Consider the following 22,514-nt stretch of genomic DNA (forward strand, 5'->3'; position numbering starts at 1 on the left):
GTGTGTGTGTGTGTGTGTGTGTGTGTGTGTGTGTGTGTGTGTGTGTGTGTGTGTGTGTTTCTGCACACATGCACCTAGACATGGATGTGTGCATGAGCAGGCATGATAGCTTGAAGAGCACTGTGTGGGGAGATTGTGTTCTTTCCCAGAGGTTTACCTAACCTCTGCATTAGCAGCAAGACCACACTAACAACTTCCAGATGTGTAAGAGTGCAATCTGACTCATTATTTACAACAGGGACAATGAACATCACTCTCCTCACGCTATACTTATAATCTTTGTGCCTTCACTTGAAACCCAAGTTAATTCTTAATCTACAGGCCAAGCCCTGTTTATGAGAGGGAGGTGTCTTGGACATTGAGCCATTTGAGTGCTTCGGGTCAGAGACATAGGAGCAAAGGGTAAATCTTCATTGCAGAGTCACCACTCGTGTCTTCCAGTCAAAGGACCAAGACCGCCCGGACTCTTGACCAAGCAGAGTGTCCAGAATGGCGAAAGGATTCTACATCTCGAAGGCTCTCGGCATCTGTGCGGTCATCTTGACTCTCTCAGCCATCGCTGGGATTGTCACCATGATAATTGTGTACCGGGCCGAGATCTCAGGGATGAACCCGACGCCCCGGCCGACCTTTCCACCTACCACCCCGTTCCCCACGGGACCCCCGCCCAAGATGAGACTGCCAGGGGACCTGGTACCCGAGAGCTACACCATCTACCTCCAGCCTCACTTCTATAGCCGCATCATCGACGTGGTCAACGTCACCAGCCCCAACCAGACGTTGGCCTTCACCGGGAACTCTACTGTTAATTTCCACTGCGTCCAGAGGACTATGACCATTTTTATCCACTCCAAAAACCTGACAGTGACTGGCGTGAAGGTGATGAGCAGAGACACCAACGAGCGCATCAATGTTGCAGAACAGTACCACCACGAAAAAACGGATTTCTTGGAGATCCAGTTAGATGACGTGCTGGAGCCAGGATGGAATTATAGTTTATTCACAGCTTTCCAGGGAGAAATGGCAGATGAACGGACAGTTGGCCTCTATAGGAGCACGTACAAGGAAGGGCTCTCAGGTGATGGAGATGAGAGGTAGGTGACAGATATCAAATGAAAATCAAAAGGTATGATTTTATCATTTTTGATCAACATACTATCTTATACAATAACAAACATTTTGTACTTTTTTTTTTTTTTTAAGTGCAAAACACATATACAAGAGTCTTGATCTAAGGCTAAATAACTGTATACAGCTGTATACTAAGTGCATTTTAAACCAAAGAATAATCATGTATACTATCAGAGTGTGTACTACCACACTGGCACATTCTGAGTTTTAAGTCGATAGATAGACTATAGACATTGCTTTCTAGGTTGGTAGGTATTACACAGAAAAATGTATCAATGCCCATGCAATACAATTCTTTTTTGGTGTTCAGAGAAATGAATTCCAACATGTTGAGCTCTCCTTGTGGAGCCCATTATTTCATATCAAATTAGCTGTCATGAGAAACATAATCTCATTCTGTGCAATAAAAGATGTTTTCTTTTTCCTGGATCAGGAAAGCTTAATTTATATGACTTAGTCTTATGATTAAGTCATCTGTTTATTGTGACAAGCCTATGAGGAAATTGGGCATAGACAGACGTGTGTTTACTGTTTATGCAAACACGGTCGAAGAAGCAGGGTTCAAAGGACATGGCTTTGTACTATATCCTCTCAAAATAAAGTCAAGAATTAAAGGTGGGGTAAGTGAAAAGAAATGTGGTTAAAAGAAAAGTGTTTTTGTTGCTATAGAGTGTTTGTTCAGTTACAGGGGTCTCCCTGTCTCTTCGGCTCTTTAATAAAAAGAAAATACATATTCAGGTGGGTTGCCAATTTCAGCTGCCACACAAAAAGTAGTTATCAGTTTGTAAACAATTTCACTTGTTTATTCTGTATCCTATATATATATATATATATATATATATATATATATATATATATATATATATATATATATATATATATATATATAGTTATTTGTACAGTTATTTTAAGTATTGAAAATCACTTACTGCACCTTTAATAGTTGCTGGCTGCAGTACATAAACAATTTGTCATTCCTTGCAATACACACTAATTTGGACTGGAGGAAGTATTTGTTTAACTAACATTATCTCTGATTATCTAAGCCCAACCCTCTGCTCTGATTCTGCAGTAGCCTGTGCCTCACACGTGCATTACAGATGAGATTACACCATAACATGGGTCCATTTTGGAGTTTCATTACATCTGTGGATTGTGCTGTGTTTTCAGTTTCAGTCCTAAGGATGTTGCTCAATGGCTCATAGGCTGATACATTCAATGAAAGGTCCATTGTTTGCTACATGTATACTGTATACTTTTATTTATGTTACCAATTCCTGTACAGTACAGTGGGAATGCTACTGTCACACACGCCTGGTCACAGACACTAAAATACCACTGTTTGTCAGTCCACAAGATCAACAGCTTGGTGATGGTGGTGTACAATTACAACACAATGACTAGTCATAATAAATTCTGATGTCTCATACTATATCATCATACGCCCACTGGTTACAGACACTCAAGTAAATTGTCAGTTTGTATAGCAATACAGTTAAGTATACATACAGTCGGTCTTTGTTATGTGGGTTGTTTCTGTGGTGGTAGACGCTATAATGATGTATGAGCTGCTATGCTGTATAAGCTGATATCTTTGACTTTGTTCAAGAATCAAGTCATGATGTCTTTCGCTAATTGTATCAACCGGAACAAATACAATATTTGACAACTAAATGTCCCAATATGTTATAGATACCTTGCTGCCAGCCAATTTCAGGCTACAGATGCCAGGAAAGCGTTTCCTTGTTTCGACGAGCCAGCGTTGAAGGCTACGTTTCACGCGACCGTCATACACAGGAGAAACACTGTAGCCCTGGGGAACTCGGAACAGTCAGGTGAATAAGCGTGTTCTCGTCCAGAAAGCACTTTCACTCCAACATTCCATGCATTTCATGAGTACACACCTCCACCTGTGATTGTGTTGTGAGTTGGTGGTTATAAGAGAAATGACATCGTTTATGTTAAGCTGCCTAATGTCTATACTACCCTCAGATAACAGGATTATAGATGATGACTGGGAGGTCACCTCTTTCTATCCGACGCAGAAGATGTCGACATACCTCCTTGCCTTTGTGGTGTCTGAGTTTAAACATGTCCCATCCACACCCTCACACGATCGAGTGAAGATTAATGTATGTAGTCTGTTGTTTTTGCACATGTTTACTAATGAAATCACAGCTGTAGGGATATCATGTTGTGTATGGAAAAAAAAACTCTTATAAACATTTTATTTGCACAAACATCAGAACATAAACATTCCACAAAGTTATTGTCCTCAATTGCTGCAGACATAAAACTTCATCCACACTCTTGTATACGCGGCAAACCACAGAGTTTGTAAATGTATCTTCGTTCTTAAACAGTTCACATATGTCTTGGAGTCACATTTTGTTCCCAGGATATTTATGGTGGTGATAAAATACTCTGTCTGAAGTTGGATATATAACCAATATTGGCATATATTTACAGTAGTTCCTGTGTAATTTCATCAGGTTATCATATAAACTGTAGCTGCAAGGTAATACCATACAGTAGTGAGGTGCAGACGTTTGGATAAATACAAGTAAGAAAATAAATAGACCAACAGTTTTGCCAATGCTCTTTCATAAAGTCGATGAAATGGCCCTCCTTCTCTCTTAGGGGGGGCCCTTAACTCTTATGGGGGATCAGGGTCCACCCCAGCCCCTCATCTCAGAAACCCCGGTACCGTTTTCACCCCAAAACAACGGCCTGGGATTAAAGATAGGGGTGGGCGATATGGTGATAAATATCGTTGAGACGATACAACGATACGATGTCTCCACGATATATATCTTTTCAGAGATGTCGTATATATTGTGATACAATGAGGGAGCCTTGTAAAAAAAATCCTGTTGAATTGCAAATACAGAGATTCATTGCAGTATCCATTTAAACCTGCATTTTGGTCTAAATCAGTGGTTCTCAAACTTTAAAATGTCAAGGTCTCCCCTTAACTCTGACAGTATATTTGTATACTGTCAGAGTTACATACTTGTAAGGGTCAAATTTAGACCTCCCAAAAGGAACCCAGAGAGTCCCTGGACACCACTTTGAGGACCACTGGTCTAAATGGTCTGTTACTCCTTTTTCCTTTAGTTTTGTTCCCTTGTAGGTGGTTGTACTGTTAAGTAACTTGAAAAATAACCATGAAAACCAACATGAAAAAGAATAGTGATAAGGTGGTGTATTGTGATACAGCTTGGAAAAATATTGTGATAGTGTATTTTTCCATATCGCGCCCACCTCTAATTAAAGACCTGGTTAGCTGATGGTGTGAAAATGTCAGCAGCACCTACTAACACAACCTGAGGCTGCGACCCCGCTTCTGACCCATGCATGCTAGCTAGTAAACGACCAACTTCCGTTATCAATGGTTTCCGGAAGAGGGCGGGTACGAGGCTACATGCATGCAGGTCTGACATAGGTTTCAAGACTGCACTATTGAATTGGTTCAGCGTTTGTCAATCCCATGATCAATATTCCTTGTCAGTCAAGGAATTTGTGTGTGGAAAGAAGCGCATCAGTAATCTGTTACATGTCAACTGAGTGTAGTGCTTTCTTACTTACTGAATGTTTGATTTGCACAGATATATGCTCGCCCTGCGGCCATAGAAGCAGGACTGGCCGACTATGCAGCCTCCATCGCTGGGAAGGTTCTCAAGTATTTTGAAGATCGCTTTGGGATTGATTTCCCGCAGAGAAAGATTGGTAGGTCTCTGGATAATTTTGTATGGATGGACAAAAGGGTTGCAAAATTCTGCATTCAAGGTGCAAAATGTCAATGGTTGTGTGTAACTCATGCTGAACATGTGGCCATTTGCCATGAGAAGAATTATTAGTTTTCCATGCACACAGAGCCACATCAAGTGCCCTTACACTGTAACCTGATGTGTCTTATTTCAAAGCCATCATGCAGGATGGTCTTTCTGCATTGTGAGATCTGTCTTGAGCAAAATACAATCAAAAAAACAGCAGCAACGGGGGCACGGTGGCACAGTGGTTAGCGCTTTGCCTCACAGCTAGAAGGTCCTGGGTTTGATTCCAGCCAGGGGAAGCTGTGGGCACTAGGGGCGTGTTCCTCCCCCCGCGTCATCAGCGCCCACACCCTAGGTGGGGTTGGCAATAGGGCCTTTCTGTGCGGAATTTGCATGTTCTCCCCATGTCTCCTAGGGTAGATGCCCTCACAAAAACATGCAGTAGTCCTGGTTTCTATACTACCTCCCCGTGGCCAGCCAGGTGCTCCCCAATTCCCCTGGTGTGGCAGGGGGAGAGCGGAAATCAGGACTACAGGTTAGGTAGTTGGCACTGGGTGAGAAAATGGGAAAATAGCAACAACACAATAAAATCCTCAGTGTGGCAGTGTGCCAAAAATGACCTGTCTTAAAGAATTGACATATATACGATTGTACTGTATAGGCTAATCATTACAGTATAATAATAACAATAATATAGACATGCAGAAATAAATAATTCCCATAATGAATTAATTAATTAATCCTTGCAAATTTGTGACACGTTGTGAGCTTGTGTGATACTGTAGTATGACGAAGTATGGCATTAATTTATGAAAAAACATAAGCATTTAAATGAAATGGAGATACAAGGTTTCTACCAGACAGCAACAATATATCATGTGCTGCCTCCAGATCATGTTGCAGTGCCAGACATGCCCGGAGCCATGGAGAACTGGGGACTGGTCATCTACGGAGATTTCACGCTGCTGCTTGGTAAAGAAGACCAAAATTCATCGTTATCCAAGGAAACCATTGCCAATTTCGTTGGACATGAACTGGCACACCAGGTCAGAGACATAGCCAAATATGTTTGTACTGTTTACACTCCTGCCAGGAAGAACTTCAATTATGTTCCTTTTGGGGATAGCCAGTCCAATATCACTTGGAGTAAAGTGACAAACAGATTGATAGATATACTACCTCCTAGACCTTTGTTGATCCTGCAGGGGAAATTCAGTCGCCAGAGGTGGCACAGCAGTTAAGGTACAGATACATACTGTAAGATACAGCAAGGATAGCAATACAAAAAGAACTAGGAGTCAGACAACATATCAAAAAGCACCATCAATAATAATAAAAACAACTGTATAGAATGGTATACACCCTCATAGACATTAAGAGTTAGTCTTTAGTTGGTGTATGAAGTTAAAATTACCCTTTATTTTAACACCTTCAACCTTTTACTCCTTTGTGGTCTTCTCTTGTTACAGTGGTTTGGAAACCTAGTGACTATGAAATGGTGGAACGAAGTTTGGCTGAATGAAGGCTTTGCCAGCTACATGTCATTTTTCGCAGTGGACAATTTGGAGCCCAGCTGGAACATAGTAAGATTTGTCTCTAAAACATGAATCAGATTCCTGAATAATAGGTGTTTTCAGACTGGCAAAGGCCGGTTCTTTGTGCGACCATAAAACCATGAGGAACATGCTTTTACATTCAGTGGGATTTTGCAGATACTGGAATGAATAGATCGATTGAAGAATTTATTAGACGTTTGCAATAGGAAAAAGTACAGTTTCATTACAGCACAAATCACTGGTACAAGGTCTATTAAAAGGAGATCCTAGTAAGCTTTACGGCTTATTGCGACCGTTAGGTCGCAAGTTACTATGAAAAGCTCCACCGGCTGTCCGTCCGTCACGTCACATATTTGGACACTGCTCCTACAGATACCCAAAAATGACGCAAAGCGGTACACAGTATCTCTAAAGTCATGTCATCAACATGGATCTGTCCCATTTCCCATATTCCCTCCTGATTGGCTACCATTGCCTTCTAAAGTTTGTGTATGCGACCTGACGGTCGCTTATCTCCCGATTAGGTCTTACTGGTTTACAGTACACATGAACCACTTTATGTAAATAACATTTAAAAACAGACGGATAGAACAGAGTACTTTGCATATAAAAAATGATTCACACTTAAAGCTATACTGTGTAAGATGCCCAACTAGTGGTCATTAGCCCTATAGCAAACCGCGGTCGCGTCCGCGTCTTTCGGCCGTTTTTCGTACCTTCAGACCCCCGCGTCTGCCTCCACCTCGCTGAGATCTATCTTTTGAGGGGTCCCTTGTTCCTGTGCGTTCAGTAATTCCAGAGATACGGACTCCTTCACCCTGCCTGGTAGGCGAAATTACCTAGAGAAGGGATGGTACAAACGGGCGACAACAAATATGGCTGCCATAGCGACCCCACTTCAAGATGCGCTGTGATTGGCCGGCAGTTGTATAACCCTCGCTGTGATTGGCCGGTAGTGTGATGACGCAATTTTGGCGCGAGATCCGGTCCCCGGCAAGGATTGCAGTTTACATATATAGAGAAGGCTTTACAGGCTGAAATTCACGGAGTGGGTGTTCTAAAACTTTAGCGATTTAACAGTTAGGACAATTTTAAGATTTGTTTTATAAAAAAAGTTACATGGTACAACTTTAAATGACAACTTTGTTTTTTTACAACAAGGGTTCATATTTTAGATTGTAATTAGAGAAAAGAAAAAGTGAGTGTTAAAATGTTTTCATTTGCTTCGTTCTATTGTTTTATTGCGTTTACCGTGCTAAAATGTGGGGCATGCGTACGCAAGGGGGCATGCGTACAAGTGGCTAAATATGTCTTTTTAGACATAATAAGCCAGCAGTTTCTTTATTGCTATTTACAGTAACACTTCTAGCCCCCATAAGTCACATCCAAACGTGAAAGGTTGCGTTGTATCTTGGGAATGGGCTTATTCTGTGTAAAATGAGTCTATTTAGCCACTTGTACGCATGCCCCCAACCACTGAAATAAGAATCTCTAAAACAATAGAAAGAAGTAAATTAAATCATTTTAACACTCATCTTTTATATTCTTTAATTACAATCTAAAATATGAACCCTTGTACAAAACTAAAGTTGTTAAGTGTAATTTAGTATTAGAGAAAAAAAATCAACTTCAAACTTTATAGAACATGGCCAGATGGTTGTATTTACTCATTCCAACAAGTGGACCCTGTCGAGGGTCACTGCTCTTATCACACCGAGATGATTAAAGCCAAGTGTAACAGGACGTGTTGGGTCTCTCTTCGGCAGAAAGATGTGTGGGTGTTGGCGAACCTGGACAATGCATTCGACATAGATTCTATGAACACATCTCACGCTCTCAACGCCCCCATGGACAGCGTCCAGACTCCTGAGGAGATCATGGAGATGTTCAGCACCATCTCCTACACCAAGGTTAACCCATTAAGACCACTTTAACCATTATTTCATGCTTTAGCTATTAAAAAATATCAGATCTACAAGCTCACAGCGCTGCGAGCTTGTAGACCTGCTATTTTTGATAAATTGTGAAAATGTTTGCAAATCTTTGAATATATCTTTTTTTAAAGCGAACATTTGTAACTCAAATATTTTCTTCTGGGGGGGGGGGGATCCCTGAATACATAATATTTTGATCATATTTTGTCTTCACTCTGCAGGGGGGGGGGGGGTCCCTGAATACATAATATTTTGATCATATTCTGTCTTCACACTGCAGGGAGCCATTGTTCTGAGTATGCTTGCAGACCTAATCACTGAACGAGTATTCAACACTGGAGTCAATGTAAGCATGAACTGCTTTTTATTGTGTCACAAAAATATGCATGACTAATGTGCATGCATGCCCTAGGGTTTGGGTTAGGGTTAGGGTTTGTAACACATTAGGATACAGATTTAACTTATCTAAATTGATCAGCAAAACATTTCTACTTTTTGGAGATTCTTTCTTTGTTTAACACTAATCTGTGGAAATCCTGTGATCAATGATGTTGCTCTGATCCCCCCTCTCTCTCTCCTTCCTTCTCTGTTTTTAAGATGTATCTGAAAGCCTTCCAGTATGAGGCCACCCAGAGTACAGACCTGTGGAAGTATTTACAAAAGGTAAGTCACCATTTGTATTTAGTTTAATATGAATCCAGTTGCAGACCACAAAGCAAGCTCCATATTCAGTCAAAATCGCATGCACTCAATTGTCTTTATGCAGCATGGGCAGTAGAATGCATTTTGAGACAGACACCAGGAGACAAAAGATACACAACTAATTACTTTTTCATTACGTGGAATGGTATGTCATTTATTTGTCATTGGAAAAAACTGCACAGTGATGGTGAAGAAAGATTACTTGGAAAGATACTGAGAAAACCACAAAGTATTTCACAAGACTTCTGCCAAGAAAAAGAATGAAGGAACTGGAATCTTAAATGTGTAACACATTCTTTGGGCTTTTATTTGATTGGAAAGTAGACTGACAGGACATTTGGGGAGAGATGGGGGGTGACATGTGGTAATGGTCATCCGGATAGGGAATTGAACCGGCGACGCCATCAGGCATCAATGCCTTTAAGTGGCTACCGGGCGCCCCAATATTTTAAGTATTTTAAGTATCAGCAACTGTGAAGAAATGGAACTACACTGAGATTTCAGTTCCTTTCTTTTTTGTCTTGTCAAGTGATTTGTGGTTTGTCATCAAGATGCCTTAATTCCCAAGTTCCCTTGTTTCACCACTGCTGTATTGTTGTTACTAATGAGACAAATACACACAAAATATTCATTGTATGTGTTTTGTCTTGTGGCGTCTGTTCCCAAACTCATTCTACTGATGTTGCAGCATTAGCTGTGGTTGAAAAATAGCCTACCAAACATCTAACACACCTGGACTATTGATATGTTGCCAGGGTCATTCCTGTGTTAATTTACACACTGTGCCACGCCCCTGATATGATTGGTTGGGGTTCACATTAACCGGGCCCTGAGGCAGTCCCAGGACCAGGGGCCCATGTAATCCAGGATCCCTGGTGTAATATCTTTTTTTACCTTTGTTTATTGATTCAGCTACTTGTAACTAATAACATGTTAATTGCCGTTGCACTGGTGACGTGTTTGCAGGCTGTAGATGAGGATGGCGGTCACGTCAAGGTCGCTGAAGTGATGGATTCCTGGACCAATCAAATTGGCTATCCTGTCATCACCATCAACACCACCACCGGAGAGGTCTACCAGAAATCCTCTGTGGCAGGCTCCGAGTAAGTTTGTCCCATGTACGCCATCACATCATGAATAGGGATGTTAACAATTAATCTAAAATCGCCGTTAAGGAATTAATCAGTTAAAATAAACGATTACAATTAATCTTTTTTTTTTTTTTTTGCCTAGTGTAAGTTACAGGTATGGTGTGTGTGATATCAAACGTGATCTTAACATAATCACAGTAATCCTTAATCATATTTAAGGGCTTTTGGAGAGAAATGAGACAGACTGCAAAGTTACTGCAAAGGGCAGGTGTGTGTGTTTGTGTTGAAGCTCGTTGACGCAATCATTTTCGGTTTCGGACAAGAATTTTCCATTTGAACCTAAAAAACATTGCTTATCAATTAATCGGTTAATCGATCGATAAGGTTATCAACTATCAATTAATGAATTCATCGATAATTTGCATCCCTAATCATGATGCATTGTAAGCTTGCACATCTGCTATTTTCGCTATTTAACCACTTGAGCTCTAGTGGCCCCTATAGCCGATGCACTGATCAGTGTTACCAGATGTGAAATGTTGAATTATCGTACCGGAGGCTCAGAATTATCGTATTTGACATGAAACTATCGTACACGGCCAAAAAAGAGAAATCACTCGCGTAAAAACGTAAAAAAACAAAAAATGCGTCTTTAGTGTAAGAAACAACCTCGTTTTAGACTCCTGCGTGACAAAAACGCATCAGATATGCTGTGTGGAGGCAGGCAACTTCTTGGAGCTTACACAAATAAAAGCCTGAAACGGGTCTGGAAAGATGCAACCAGTGTTTTTAATGCCTCCAAGTACAGATCTAGGGTCAGATTGACTGATTTCCTGGCTTATTTTGAGAAGCCAAACCAGATCCCAGATCAGCAGCCAGGGAAAATAGTGAATGCACGCTCTTTTTGATGATATGCCGAAATTATCGTACATTTGGGCATTTTTGGAATTATTGATCGTACATCGTACAGAGGGGCAAATTATCGTACAAATACGATAATTATCGTACGTCTGGCAACACTGGCACTGATCTATTGGCTATTAAGAGATTTTGGTGTGGAAGGAAGCAAGAACAGACCAAGTATAGAACAGTGAAGTCATGATGTAACTCGCTCATCCCCCGGTTCCACGGAAGTAATTCTCTATGGAGAATAACATTGGGTCATCTTAAATCGTCTCATATAAGCATTGTGATCCAAAAATAAACAAACGGTCTTTGCGATATTGTCGGCGAGGTGGCTCTGTATGGTTTATGATAGTCAGTCACTCATAAGTGATAAAGCCTGTTTCTAGCGACAGTAACATTAGCGTTTTTTCACCATCAGTTGATTCTTCATATCCATATGAGTCAAACCGCTGAGATAATTTGTTTATAATTGGAACGCAGTTCTTATATGACGCCATATGAAAAAAACGCAAACCAGGTAGGATGTGTAAATTACGTCACACTTTACTATTCTATAGAGCCAACTCCTGTAGGTCTGTTTCACTTAGAATGAAAGGTATAAGGGGCAAAAACAAAAGCACTGTCTACCCACCATAGGTTTTTATACTCCATTGATTTGTGTACTTTGTCCTGTTTAGTGTTGTGTGGCACGTCCCAATTAGAGTCAAGTCACAGACATCTGAACCTTCTCTGGTCATGCTGGTCACCAGTGACACAGGTAAGATATACCTATCAGTGTTCTGCTCCGCATTCCTAAGACAAAACATTTATTTTTCTAAATTTACCCCCATTGATTCTGGATGGGGACCCGAATGTATTTGGGTCCCCATCCGGAAATCAATGGGGGTACATTTATTGTAATCAAATTATTGTCTTAGGAATGTGACAAAAAACTAAAAATATTATTGAACTCAAGTCTCCATGGCATGCGTAATCAATAGGAAAAAGTCATTTTGGGGGTGAACTACTCCTTTAAGACCCGAAAAATAACAAAAGGGATGTTGTCGTACCCTATGTTTTAACAGCGGGTAACAGACGGTGACTCTGGGCCATACAAATCTCCTAGTGGGCGTTCCTGCCGTATATATGTCCTCCATTGGGTAAACAAAGCAACACATGAATTTGATTGGCTATCGCCGACGATGTCGTTCCAAAGATAAAATAGTTTCATGTTTTTTTGGGCAACGTTCCTCCGCCCACTTTTCCATCATCGCCTGCTATCCGCCAGTAGTTGCCGGGTCCCATTGACAAATAACGCACTTCCGGAAAATACGTCCGGCTGTCGCCCACTGTTAAAATGCACTGTAAATTTGACTTTCAGCATTACCCATTCTAGTAATAGTAATAGTGAAAGAACAAACCAAGAGAAATGAAGCAACATCCTGCATGGACAGAGTATGTATTATGACTCATCCTATGTTTTCTGAGCAGTGAAGACGGATGAATTCATCTCCAAGGATGGAGAGTGGGTTTTGGCCAATGTCAATTGTGCTGGATATTACAAAGTCAACTACAACCCAGAAAACTGGGACCGGCTCTTAGCCCAACTGGAGAGTGACCTGAGTGTAAGTCCTATAGGATCACGTCTACACCGCAAATCAGCCTCCACCTGCACCTGTGAAACTGACACAAACATTTACACTGGACCTTTTTTGTGTAGATGAACAAGCCTTAAGGACAGGAATTGAAAGCTTTCAGAAAAACTGAGTTGTTTTTTAATGTTTTTTCTGATGATTTAAATAAGAGATTTCCACAGTGTTAAAGGTTACACTTTATCTCATGAACTCATGGTTTTGTTGGAAGGATTGGGTGAAAATATGTCAAGTTACACTTGGAAAAAGGGCCAAGTGATTAAACTGCTAGATGAATATGAGAAATTGGTGCATAGACTCATATCAGAGCCATCTATTCAGAAAGAGTTATAATACTAAATTATAGCAAATGGTACGTCTCATCCACACCTACAGTTGAACAGCCATGACATTGACAGATGTTATACAGTACATTCAATTGGACAACAGAGTTTCTGTTGCAACCATTAGGAAATCATGGCCAATAAACACATATCTTATTTTTGAAGCCTAGTTAGGCAAAAAATAAAAGGCTTTGTTTTCACAGGTGCATGTGTGTATTGTTCAAATGAATGTGGCCACAGGCAGTGGTGTAAAGTAACTAAGTACATTTACTTATGTACTGTACTTTTGTACAGTGCAATTTTGAGTTGTTTGTACATTACTTGAGTAATTCCAAACTACATCTCGGATCCAAATATTGTACTTTTACTCCACTACATTTATTTGAAAACTAGTTACTAGTTTGGATTATTACCGGTATTACAAAACATACATTAACAACTTCAGCCCTATATACATTTCGGCCATTTGAAAGTAGCCGATCTACAAGCTCGTAGATCTGCTACTTTCAAAAGATTTTATAAAATTGGACATTCTGCATATTGAATACTTTTACTTTTGGTACTTTAAATACATTTTGATACCACTACTTCTGTACTTGTACTCCAGTAAATGTCAGTGTTTGTTTTGTTTGCAGGTCATCCCAGCCATCAACAGAGGACAACTTGTTGGTGATGCATTTACCCTGGCAAAGTATGGACCACTGACTGTTTTGTTTTCCCAGGCCCTATCATGTGCACCACGCTGATACATTTATTATGACACCTTTACTTTACGCACAATACACTGCATTTTCTGCATTTTTCATGTACAGTATCTAGTAGGTTGGAATTAGTCTACTATTCCCTAGGTTTAATTAATGTTATGACAAAAGCCTGGTTTCATCATTCAGCGTTAAATATGTAACATTGTCATGTGACTTGACAGAAAATAATTAATTTTCAACTGAAGATAAAAATAAAAGTAAATGCATTTGAGTAGGATGTACCTTTAAAATAATAAAAGCAATTCATTTAATGCATTTATTTCTACCAAGTATAATGGTTTGAATAGAATTAATGTTTGAGAGGAATTACAGTAACCTTTAAAAGTATGAAAGTTGAACTTGAAACAATTGATTAATTGGAAGATCGAGGATATCAATTATTTTGAATTAATTGTTGCACCCCTATTATGTGGAAAGTAAAATACATGTAATCCCTGATTTCTTCAGGAACAAACTGGTGAATGTAACGCTGGCGTTGAATGCTACCCGCTACCTTCGTAACGAGACGGCGTACTCTCCATGGAAGGCTGCAGTGGATAACCTCGGATATTTCAACAACATGTTTGACCGCTCAGAGGTCTTTGGACCTTTGCAGGTATGTGTGATGAACACACACACACACACACACACACACACACACACACACACACACACACACACACACACACACACACACACACACACACACGCATGAACGCACAGATGCACGCATGCGCACAGATTAGAGGACAAGGATATAAAGCAAGTTATTCCAATATGGAAATTGCAGTACTAGTAGTGACATGTTGCATGATGTCAGAAACCAAAGCAAAGCAGAAATCCTTTTCTTTCTTTTCCTTGTGACACCAAACAAAAAAAGTAATGGACCAGATGGGTATCAGAATATTCTTCATTTTGGCATTGTAAAAATGAAATGAAAATAGAAAGTAATTACAATAATAAGACAGGTATCTTCCACCAAAATGCTCTTTCAGTCAGAATTAAACGTTTTGGGTTTACCTATCCACGAGTTTCCAATGCCCCATAGTGCATTGCGCAGACGTCTGTACCGAGCTTCCGGCGCCGATTTACGCGTGATTCCTAAACCCACCAGGCTTGAGTTAAGACCCGCCTCGTGGAAACGCGAGGACTTCCAGGAGTGGCTGAAATCCCTGCCTGACACATGGAGGGTGGATAAAGTCAGAGGCATGAAGACTTGTACTGCGATTGAGAAAAGCCTGCATTTGCACAATGCACAACTATTAATTTCTCACTACACTGCTCAAAATAAACTGTGCTAAAAAAAATCTTGAAACTGACTTAATTGTACTGTGCTTAATAAAGGGAAAACTTTGTAACTTTGAGAGAAAAATGTAGACCTACTGAGAAAGCTATTAATTTGTCACTACTGTGCTCAAAATAAAAACTCTTACTGATTATCAGTTAAATTGTTATGGTTTGGATATGGCTTTGGGCTATATGCTGCGTGTATTATTGTAATGGATCAGTAGGTAGTAGGTACTTTGCACTTGAGCGAGCAGCACTAACGTTCATGGGCACTTTCATACTTAAGATTATCGAGGAGGCGGGTCTTAACTCAATCCTGGTGGGTTTAGGAATCACGCCCGATTTACAAGCTCACAACGGGTTGCATCTGCGACTCGACGTGAGCTTGTATGTCTGCTGTTAAACCTGGAAGTTTGGTCCCGATAGTCTCCAGTAAACTCCCGCGGAAACTTGTGGATAAGGCCTCCCAGTGCCCTGCCAGGGCAGATACACTGTGAAAAAAGACATGTTTTCATCTAGAAACAAAGGTACTAATATGTAAACTCTAGTTGTTTGTCACCAGCACCTGAAACTACTCCATTCTGTACCTGGATTTGATTTCTAAAGTGCATTACTTGTGTTTTCTTTTTTCCGTCTTGCACCATTTTTTGTCATTTTCTGAAAGTAAAATAATGTCATCCTTAGGAAGCAGGATGTCTACAAATACATGACCACATATAGTCCCCCGTTTCCCCAGTTGTTTTACCTCTCTGGCCAAATCATTAATGATATCACATACATTGATGTGTAGCAGTTTCTTTCTACAGGCCTATCTACGGAAGCAGGTTAAAGGCCTGTACAGCCACTTCCAGAATTACACAGAGAACTCCTCTGTCCCTCTTGACCTCTCACAACAGTAAGCTGGCCCTCTGTTGTTGCAAACAATTTAAATAGATTGTATTTCTTTCTCCTAAAACCTTTATCCCATTTTTCAACCTAGTGCCACTCAGTGACTAGATTGTAGATTGGCATGTAGATTGGCATGTAGATCGGCTATTTTCCCTATTATTGTTTTTTACATTTTTATAATCGGATCATTTGGCCAATAGATACTTTTCAACCGGTATTATAGAATGATCTGATTTCTTCCCAGGCACCTCCAGATGCTCGCTATTCAAATAGCATGCAGCAATGAACTGCCTGAATGCGTGGAAATGGCCACATTCATGTTTAAGAATTGGATGACCACTTCCATCAATAGGTATGAACCCCGCTTGAGAAGCATACAATACGTTATTGTTTAAGCGTAATTGTGGTGTGTATTTGCTATGTAACCTGGATATGCTGAATTAACTAATTTCTATCTCTTGCCTGCACACCCCCTTCCTTAAGTTGTGTATGTAGCACTTTTCTTTTCTCCAAAATACTCTCCATCTCAGTATTTGTTCAAGCTTATGTTATTATGCATTCTTAAAATAGAATGGCTATACACCAAATAATATTGTGATCATATTTCATTAATGTCCTGGCTGCGAAGCTTGGCCAATGTGAGCCTGGGCGTACAACAAACTTTGAGCGCTTTGTGCCATGATGTAGGCCAGATGTAGGCCACGCTTCAAAGCCCAGACAAAGCCAGATGTTGGAGCTTAGCTCCTTCCAGGAGCACCGCTGAAAAATCTAACAATATTCTTCCAACTGAATTCACTCCATGTCCTAGAGCTAGTGGCTGTTTACTGCGTTTTAAATACTGTATATTGTACCATTCCTCATTAGTAATTTGTACCAGTCCACTTTCCCCTCTTCTCTTAAATATACATTTTAAAGGGATATTCCACTTTCAAAATAACCTTTGGTCATTTTATCATCTAATCAGGCTTTTGGGAACACCCTGAACAGTTTTACAATGGGTGTGTATGGGGAAAGGTCCTGGAGGAGGAGGGCCTGGAAACATGTACACCAAATATCTAAATACTGCATGAAGCAAATTAAAAACTCTTCAGGGTGTTCCAAAAATCCTGATTAGATGATAAAATGACCAAGTTTTTTTGAAAGTGGAATATCGCTTTAAGTTTCTGTACTGGCCATCTAACCTTTATTAATAGCACTAGAGCAGAGATTAGATTACTCAGCACTTTTTGTTTCCATAAGCATTAATCTTAATCCTAATAACCTCATACACTGAATCTGTTTTTATCTCTTTCTCATAATAGTCCCTCACCTGTAAGTATCAAAAGAAATCATGCTTCCCCAGATCATATTTTTCCTTTAGGTTTTCAAAACTCTGCAAGTCTGCATCTCCCCATTCTCATCCATTGTACATACTGCTGTATTGCCCTTTGGTGTCCATTGTTTAAAACAATTCGATCATAGATTCCCAGTTTGAAACCGGGATCATACGCCACCCAACTAAGAATTTTCGTATCTCTTTCCAATTTATATTTTTTAAGCACTAGATTATTATTTCAGTTGTAAATGTAGCGATTGGACCCAGGGCTTTCTCCAACTTCATAAATAACTCCTTATTTGCCGTTGCATTATACACCTGGAATCCTTCAAAATGTATTTCAATATCCTTCCATCTTGCAACATATTCTGCATTGCACCAGCATGTCAGAACTCTCATTTGAGTGGCCTTGAAATATTCCTTAAGTCTTGGCAAAGTCATCCTTTATCTTTGGGGAGTTGCATATCTAATCCTAGGTTTCTTAGACATTGGAAAATCGTTAAAAAATATTGGTGTGTACTGTGTCCCGTGTGCTGCAAGATAAGTGAATATGTGTATTGTACGTGCACAGTGCACACTTGTGTCTATGTGCTGTGCATGCATGTGTGCCTGCGTTCTGCATGTTTATGTATGCAGGGACGTGCAGGGCTCCTTATTCAGCCCGGAAAAAGAGTTGGAGAGGCCCTCACTGCTGCTACTCAAAGATTTGCCATTTCAGATCATGACAAGTGACAAACCAGTGGGCCAATTACATGAGTTATATTTTGTCGTTGTCGGGTGGAAACCTTGTATGTCCAAAACCGTTTGTTTTGTATTTATCATTTTAAAAATGATTTAAACTAGTGAAAACAGCCGATCTACAAGCACACAACACCTCGCGGAGCGAGGCGTTGTGTGCTTGTAGATCTGCTGTTTTCACTACTTTTGTGCGACAGCCTGTATGATGAAAAATAAAATACACATTTGAAACTTGGAGATACAAGGTTTCTGCCCGACAGTGACGATTTACTTTGTTGGCAACCCAGCCCCCAAAATGGAACAAAGGCGGACATTTTATTTATTTATTTTTCCTAATGGCCGGCCTGGACCGGCCGGGAATGAACCGGCCGTTTGGGAGTTGTCCCGCTTTTCCCAATAGCCAGCACGTCCCTGTATGTATGTATTTGTGAGTTCATTCCCATGATGTGCATGACAGTATGTGTGTGCATGTCTCAGAATCCACCCCAACCTGCGGCCTACCATCTACTGCCAGGCCGTGGCTGCAGGCGGGGAGGAGGAATGGGAGTTTCTCTGGAAGCTGTTCCAGAACACCACTGAGATATTAGTTCAATACGAATACCTCCCCGCTTTCGCCTGTACCAGGAAGGTCTGGCTACTGAGCAGGTGAGAGAGATCATCGACCGTCATCACTTAAGTTGAAACTTACAGGCTGTACAGATGTAACCAACTGGATTGTTTGTGTGTGCGTGTGTGCGTGTGTGTGTGTGTGTGTGTGTGTGTGTGTGTGTGTGTGTGTGTGTTTGGGGGTGTGTGTTTTTTTACATCTGCTATTTTTTAGAGTTTATGAAAAAGATATTGAAAATGTTGTGGAAAATTTACAAATGTCTTTTCTTTTAACACACATATTCTCTATTCGTCCCTGGCACAAAGTATTTTCAGATGGAGGTCCGGGGCCAAGTACATATTACTAGTAAGACACCTCAGGGTGACTTGCGACCTCAGGGTGACATGCGACCTCGAGGTCGTGCCAATTCTTGGCCATCTGGCCACAGTGGCCAGTGATGTATATGGGACCAGTTAATCATATATGGAGAGCCCTTCATGATAGTTATGTTATGTCAAAACATGCCCATATATGGACATTACCAAATATGGGCATTCCCATATATGTCCTTAATATTGATAACATAATATCCTTAATAATGTCCTTAATGTTGACAATATAGGAATCTCCATATATGGGCATAAACTGTACGTTAATTAGTAATGCCAAGCAGGGCCTTGGTGAGTTAGGGCCTTGGTTTGATGCCTGTGGATCTCCATATATGGGCATAATGGGGTACCCTAGCATTCTCATTTTCGGCCTCCATGTATGGGCATAAAAGTTTTTTTTCTTTTTCTGGGAATGACCATATATGGACTTTTATACCCTGAGAAATCTTGTAGCTTGTCTGACTGTCAGTACAGGAAGTGATGTCACGCATAAAAGTTTTTTTTCTTTTTCTGGGAATGACCATATATGGACTTTTATACCCTGAGAAATCTCGTAGCTTGTCTGACTGTCAGTACAGGAAGTGATGTCACGTGACATATATATGAGTTATTCTGTACCACATCACTGTGACTCACTGACATCACACTGACATCACTTCCTGTACAGCCAGCCAGACAGACAGACAGTCAGTCAGTCAGTCAGTCAGACAGACAGACAGACAGACAGACAGACAGACAGACAGACAGACAGACAGACAGACAGACAGACAGACAAGCTACAAGGTTTTTCGGGGTATAATGCGACCTTCGGTCGCAATCAATTTGGGGGTGCTTGACTTGAAAAAGTTTGAGAAGCACTGACCTAAACCGTCTGGGGTGCAGGTAGCAATAAAGTTTGCAGGGAAATGCTTTGATTTTATTTGTCTATGGCTGTTGAATTAGATATTGAGGTGGCAATGATAGCATTTAGTAAAAAATCATCATAAGTGAAAATTACGGGCTTAGACGCTCAGTGATAAAGTAGCCTAACTGTCCACCACCTCTGGGGGTCTTTATCGAGGGTGTGTTTCAATTTCTGCTCTGTAAAGCACTTTGAGCTGCATTTCATGTCATGAAAGGTGCTATACAAAGTTTTATTATTATTTACTATTATTATACGAATACAATTGGCCCGTGTTCAGGGGTGGGAAGCCAGGGTGGAGAGTGATAATGTTACTGCATCGATATCAACCATGGCTGATATCGATTTTCATGATCAAATTGACATACTCTTTGAATCAACATTAGGCCTACTGCCACTAACCTTTAAGGCCTCTCCATACTTCGACAGAACCGAACTTTTCGGTTGAAAAATAAACATTTTTATTTTTTATCTTTTCCGAAAAAAAAGCGTTGGATGTTCATACTTCGCTCCTGTTCGGAGGGTTCGGGGAAAAGCGTACACCACGCTGCGTGTGGTGTAGGAGGCGAGGCGCATTGTGAGGAGAAAGAGAACAGGAGAGAAGAGAGAGAGAGACAACAACAGCAGCGATGGCGGAGATGGAAAAGTTGGAAGCGGTGGCACGTATTGTGGAGGTTATGGAGGAGGAGGAAGACGAGGAGGATTTTGCCCTGCTTTGTGCAGCTGAGGAGGAGGCGAGCACATCTAGCCGGCGGGGGTATGTCCGAGCCACTGCAGCTGGATGAACAGCTTTGGGACAGTGTTGTGGCCACCAGCACCACCCGTCTTCTTGTGAACACACAAGTGATCCAACCGACCAATCACGTTTGCCGTTTCACCGAACTAGATTTCGGCGAGTCACAACATCTCGTTGTGCAAATTTCAGAACTATTGTTCGGAGAAAAAGCATTCCAGAACTTTCGAGGAATTTAATTTTATAGGACCTTTTGACCGAAAACTGCGGTTACGGTCAAAGTATGGACAGGCCTTTAGTCACCATCATGTCAGTCCTGTGACTCTGACTGGGGACAGGCGTGCCTAAAACATTACATCTTATCTCAAATTGGTGTTCATCTCTGTAGGTTATTACATGTCACTGGAATTAAATGAATATGAGTTTACATATGTAAATACCAGCCCTGCAGACTCATCTATGATAACATGATACCAGATCATGCACATTTTAATGAACAGAGACTGTTTAATCTTGGGCCTTGCCTTCCTTATCTTACAGATTCCTGGAGTACTCTTTGGACCCTGAGAAGATACGGAAGGTGGATGCAAGTGAAGCCATCCAAAGAGTAGCTGCGAATGTGGCAGGACAGGCCCTGGCTTGGAACTTTCTCAAAGCTCACCACTCTGAAATAGCTGAGTAGGTTGCCATTATTCTTGTTTATGCAACGGCTCTTCTCAATGGTAGCATTAAGATGCTACAGACCTCTTTAAAGAGGCGGTGCCATAGTTTTGTACTTTTTTCTGGTTTTCATGTGTCTAGGAGGTTGACAGTACTTCATTAGACCCCCTGGTGTGGTTGTTATGAGCAATTATGTATTCCCTTTGTATTTGACGTTTCTTCCTGGAGGCTGACACCTCGTGGGTCAAAAGTGCAGATCCAAAAACACTGATTTAATGACATCATATAATCATCCCCTCCCTTTTACCATTCACCCAACACTGTGGGTGTGGCTAACTTCAGCTTGGTCACCACCCACCATGACAACCAGGCATACTTAAAGGGATATTCCACTTTAAAAAAAAACTTTTGGTCTTTTAATCGTCTAATGAGGCTTTTAAGAACAACCTTATTTTGCTAGATTCAATATTTAGATATTTTATGTAAATCTTCCTCCTAGTATAATCATAATACCTGATGATCATGTTTTTTGTTTTTTGTTTTTTTTTTGGGGGGGGGGGGGGGGGGGTTGTTCCATTCAGGTCAAACTGAGTCAGGGTGTTACTGTTGTGCATTGTTAGCTCACTGGAAAGGCTGCCTTTTATGCATAAAAAAAAAGAAAAAAGTCGCTCACACTCTTTATTGTGCGAGACTGTTCTTGCCAAACCTGGTCACAGCGGGACATCTGGGCAATGCATTCCAATGAGAATGCCTGTCTAAATGTTTCTGTTGTCACCCAGTAGGGAATCACATATCGGTATCACTAGTCCATACCCGGGACGTGAGCATTTAAGTGTTTGCAGACTTTGGGTTATGTGCTGTGTACACAGTATATGCTTAGTCATACTTTAGGAGGAGGCTGCTCATTTGATCATATGGCTGCATGTGTGTAAACAGTAACAACCCGGTCATTTACGCTGAGTCGTATGTTGTAACCACAACCGAGAAGACCATGCTTACATTGTTTCAGGCAGCTAAGCTTGATATTTATGCAAATAACATGGTGTTCATTCGAAAATTGCGCTTGTGAATAAACGCTCTGTGCGAGCGAGCACTATGGAACTGCTATCCAAAGCTCTCCTCCATTCATAAAACACACTGTTTGGACACAGCTTCAAAATCAAAGTCCTTTATAACTGCAGCGCTGCCACTACTCCGGACGTGTCTGTCTTGTCTGTGTGGCAG

General features: G+C 40.8%; 1 protein-coding gene across 1 annotated transcript; it reads left to right on the top strand.

Moving 5' to 3' along the window:
• Positions 1-489: 489 nt before the first annotated feature.
• On the top strand, positions 490-21,312 carry LOC308294131 (aminopeptidase N-like; the record flags this gene model as incomplete). Its single annotated transcript, XM_080736855.1, has 18 exons — positions 490-1,094; positions 2,824-2,966; positions 3,124-3,263; positions 4,740-4,860; positions 5,799-5,953; positions 6,377-6,490; positions 8,230-8,373; positions 8,678-8,743; positions 8,995-9,060; positions 10,066-10,202; positions 11,798-11,853; positions 12,567-12,700; positions 13,686-13,741; positions 14,262-14,409; positions 15,887-15,975; positions 16,213-16,320; positions 18,499-18,666; positions 21,171-21,312. The coding sequence occupies 18 exons, from the start codon at positions 490-492 to the stop codon at positions 21,310-21,312; spliced, it is 2,592 nt and encodes an 863-aa protein (XP_080592981.1).
• Between the last annotated feature and the right edge of the window lie 1,202 nt (positions 21,313-22,514).

The sequence above is a fragment of the Nannobrachium achirus genome (genome assembly GCF_963921795.1).
Source record: "Nannobrachium achirus genome assembly, chromosome: 11".
Taxonomy (NCBI): domain Eukaryota; kingdom Metazoa; phylum Chordata; class Actinopteri; order Myctophiformes; family Myctophidae; genus Nannobrachium; species Nannobrachium achirus.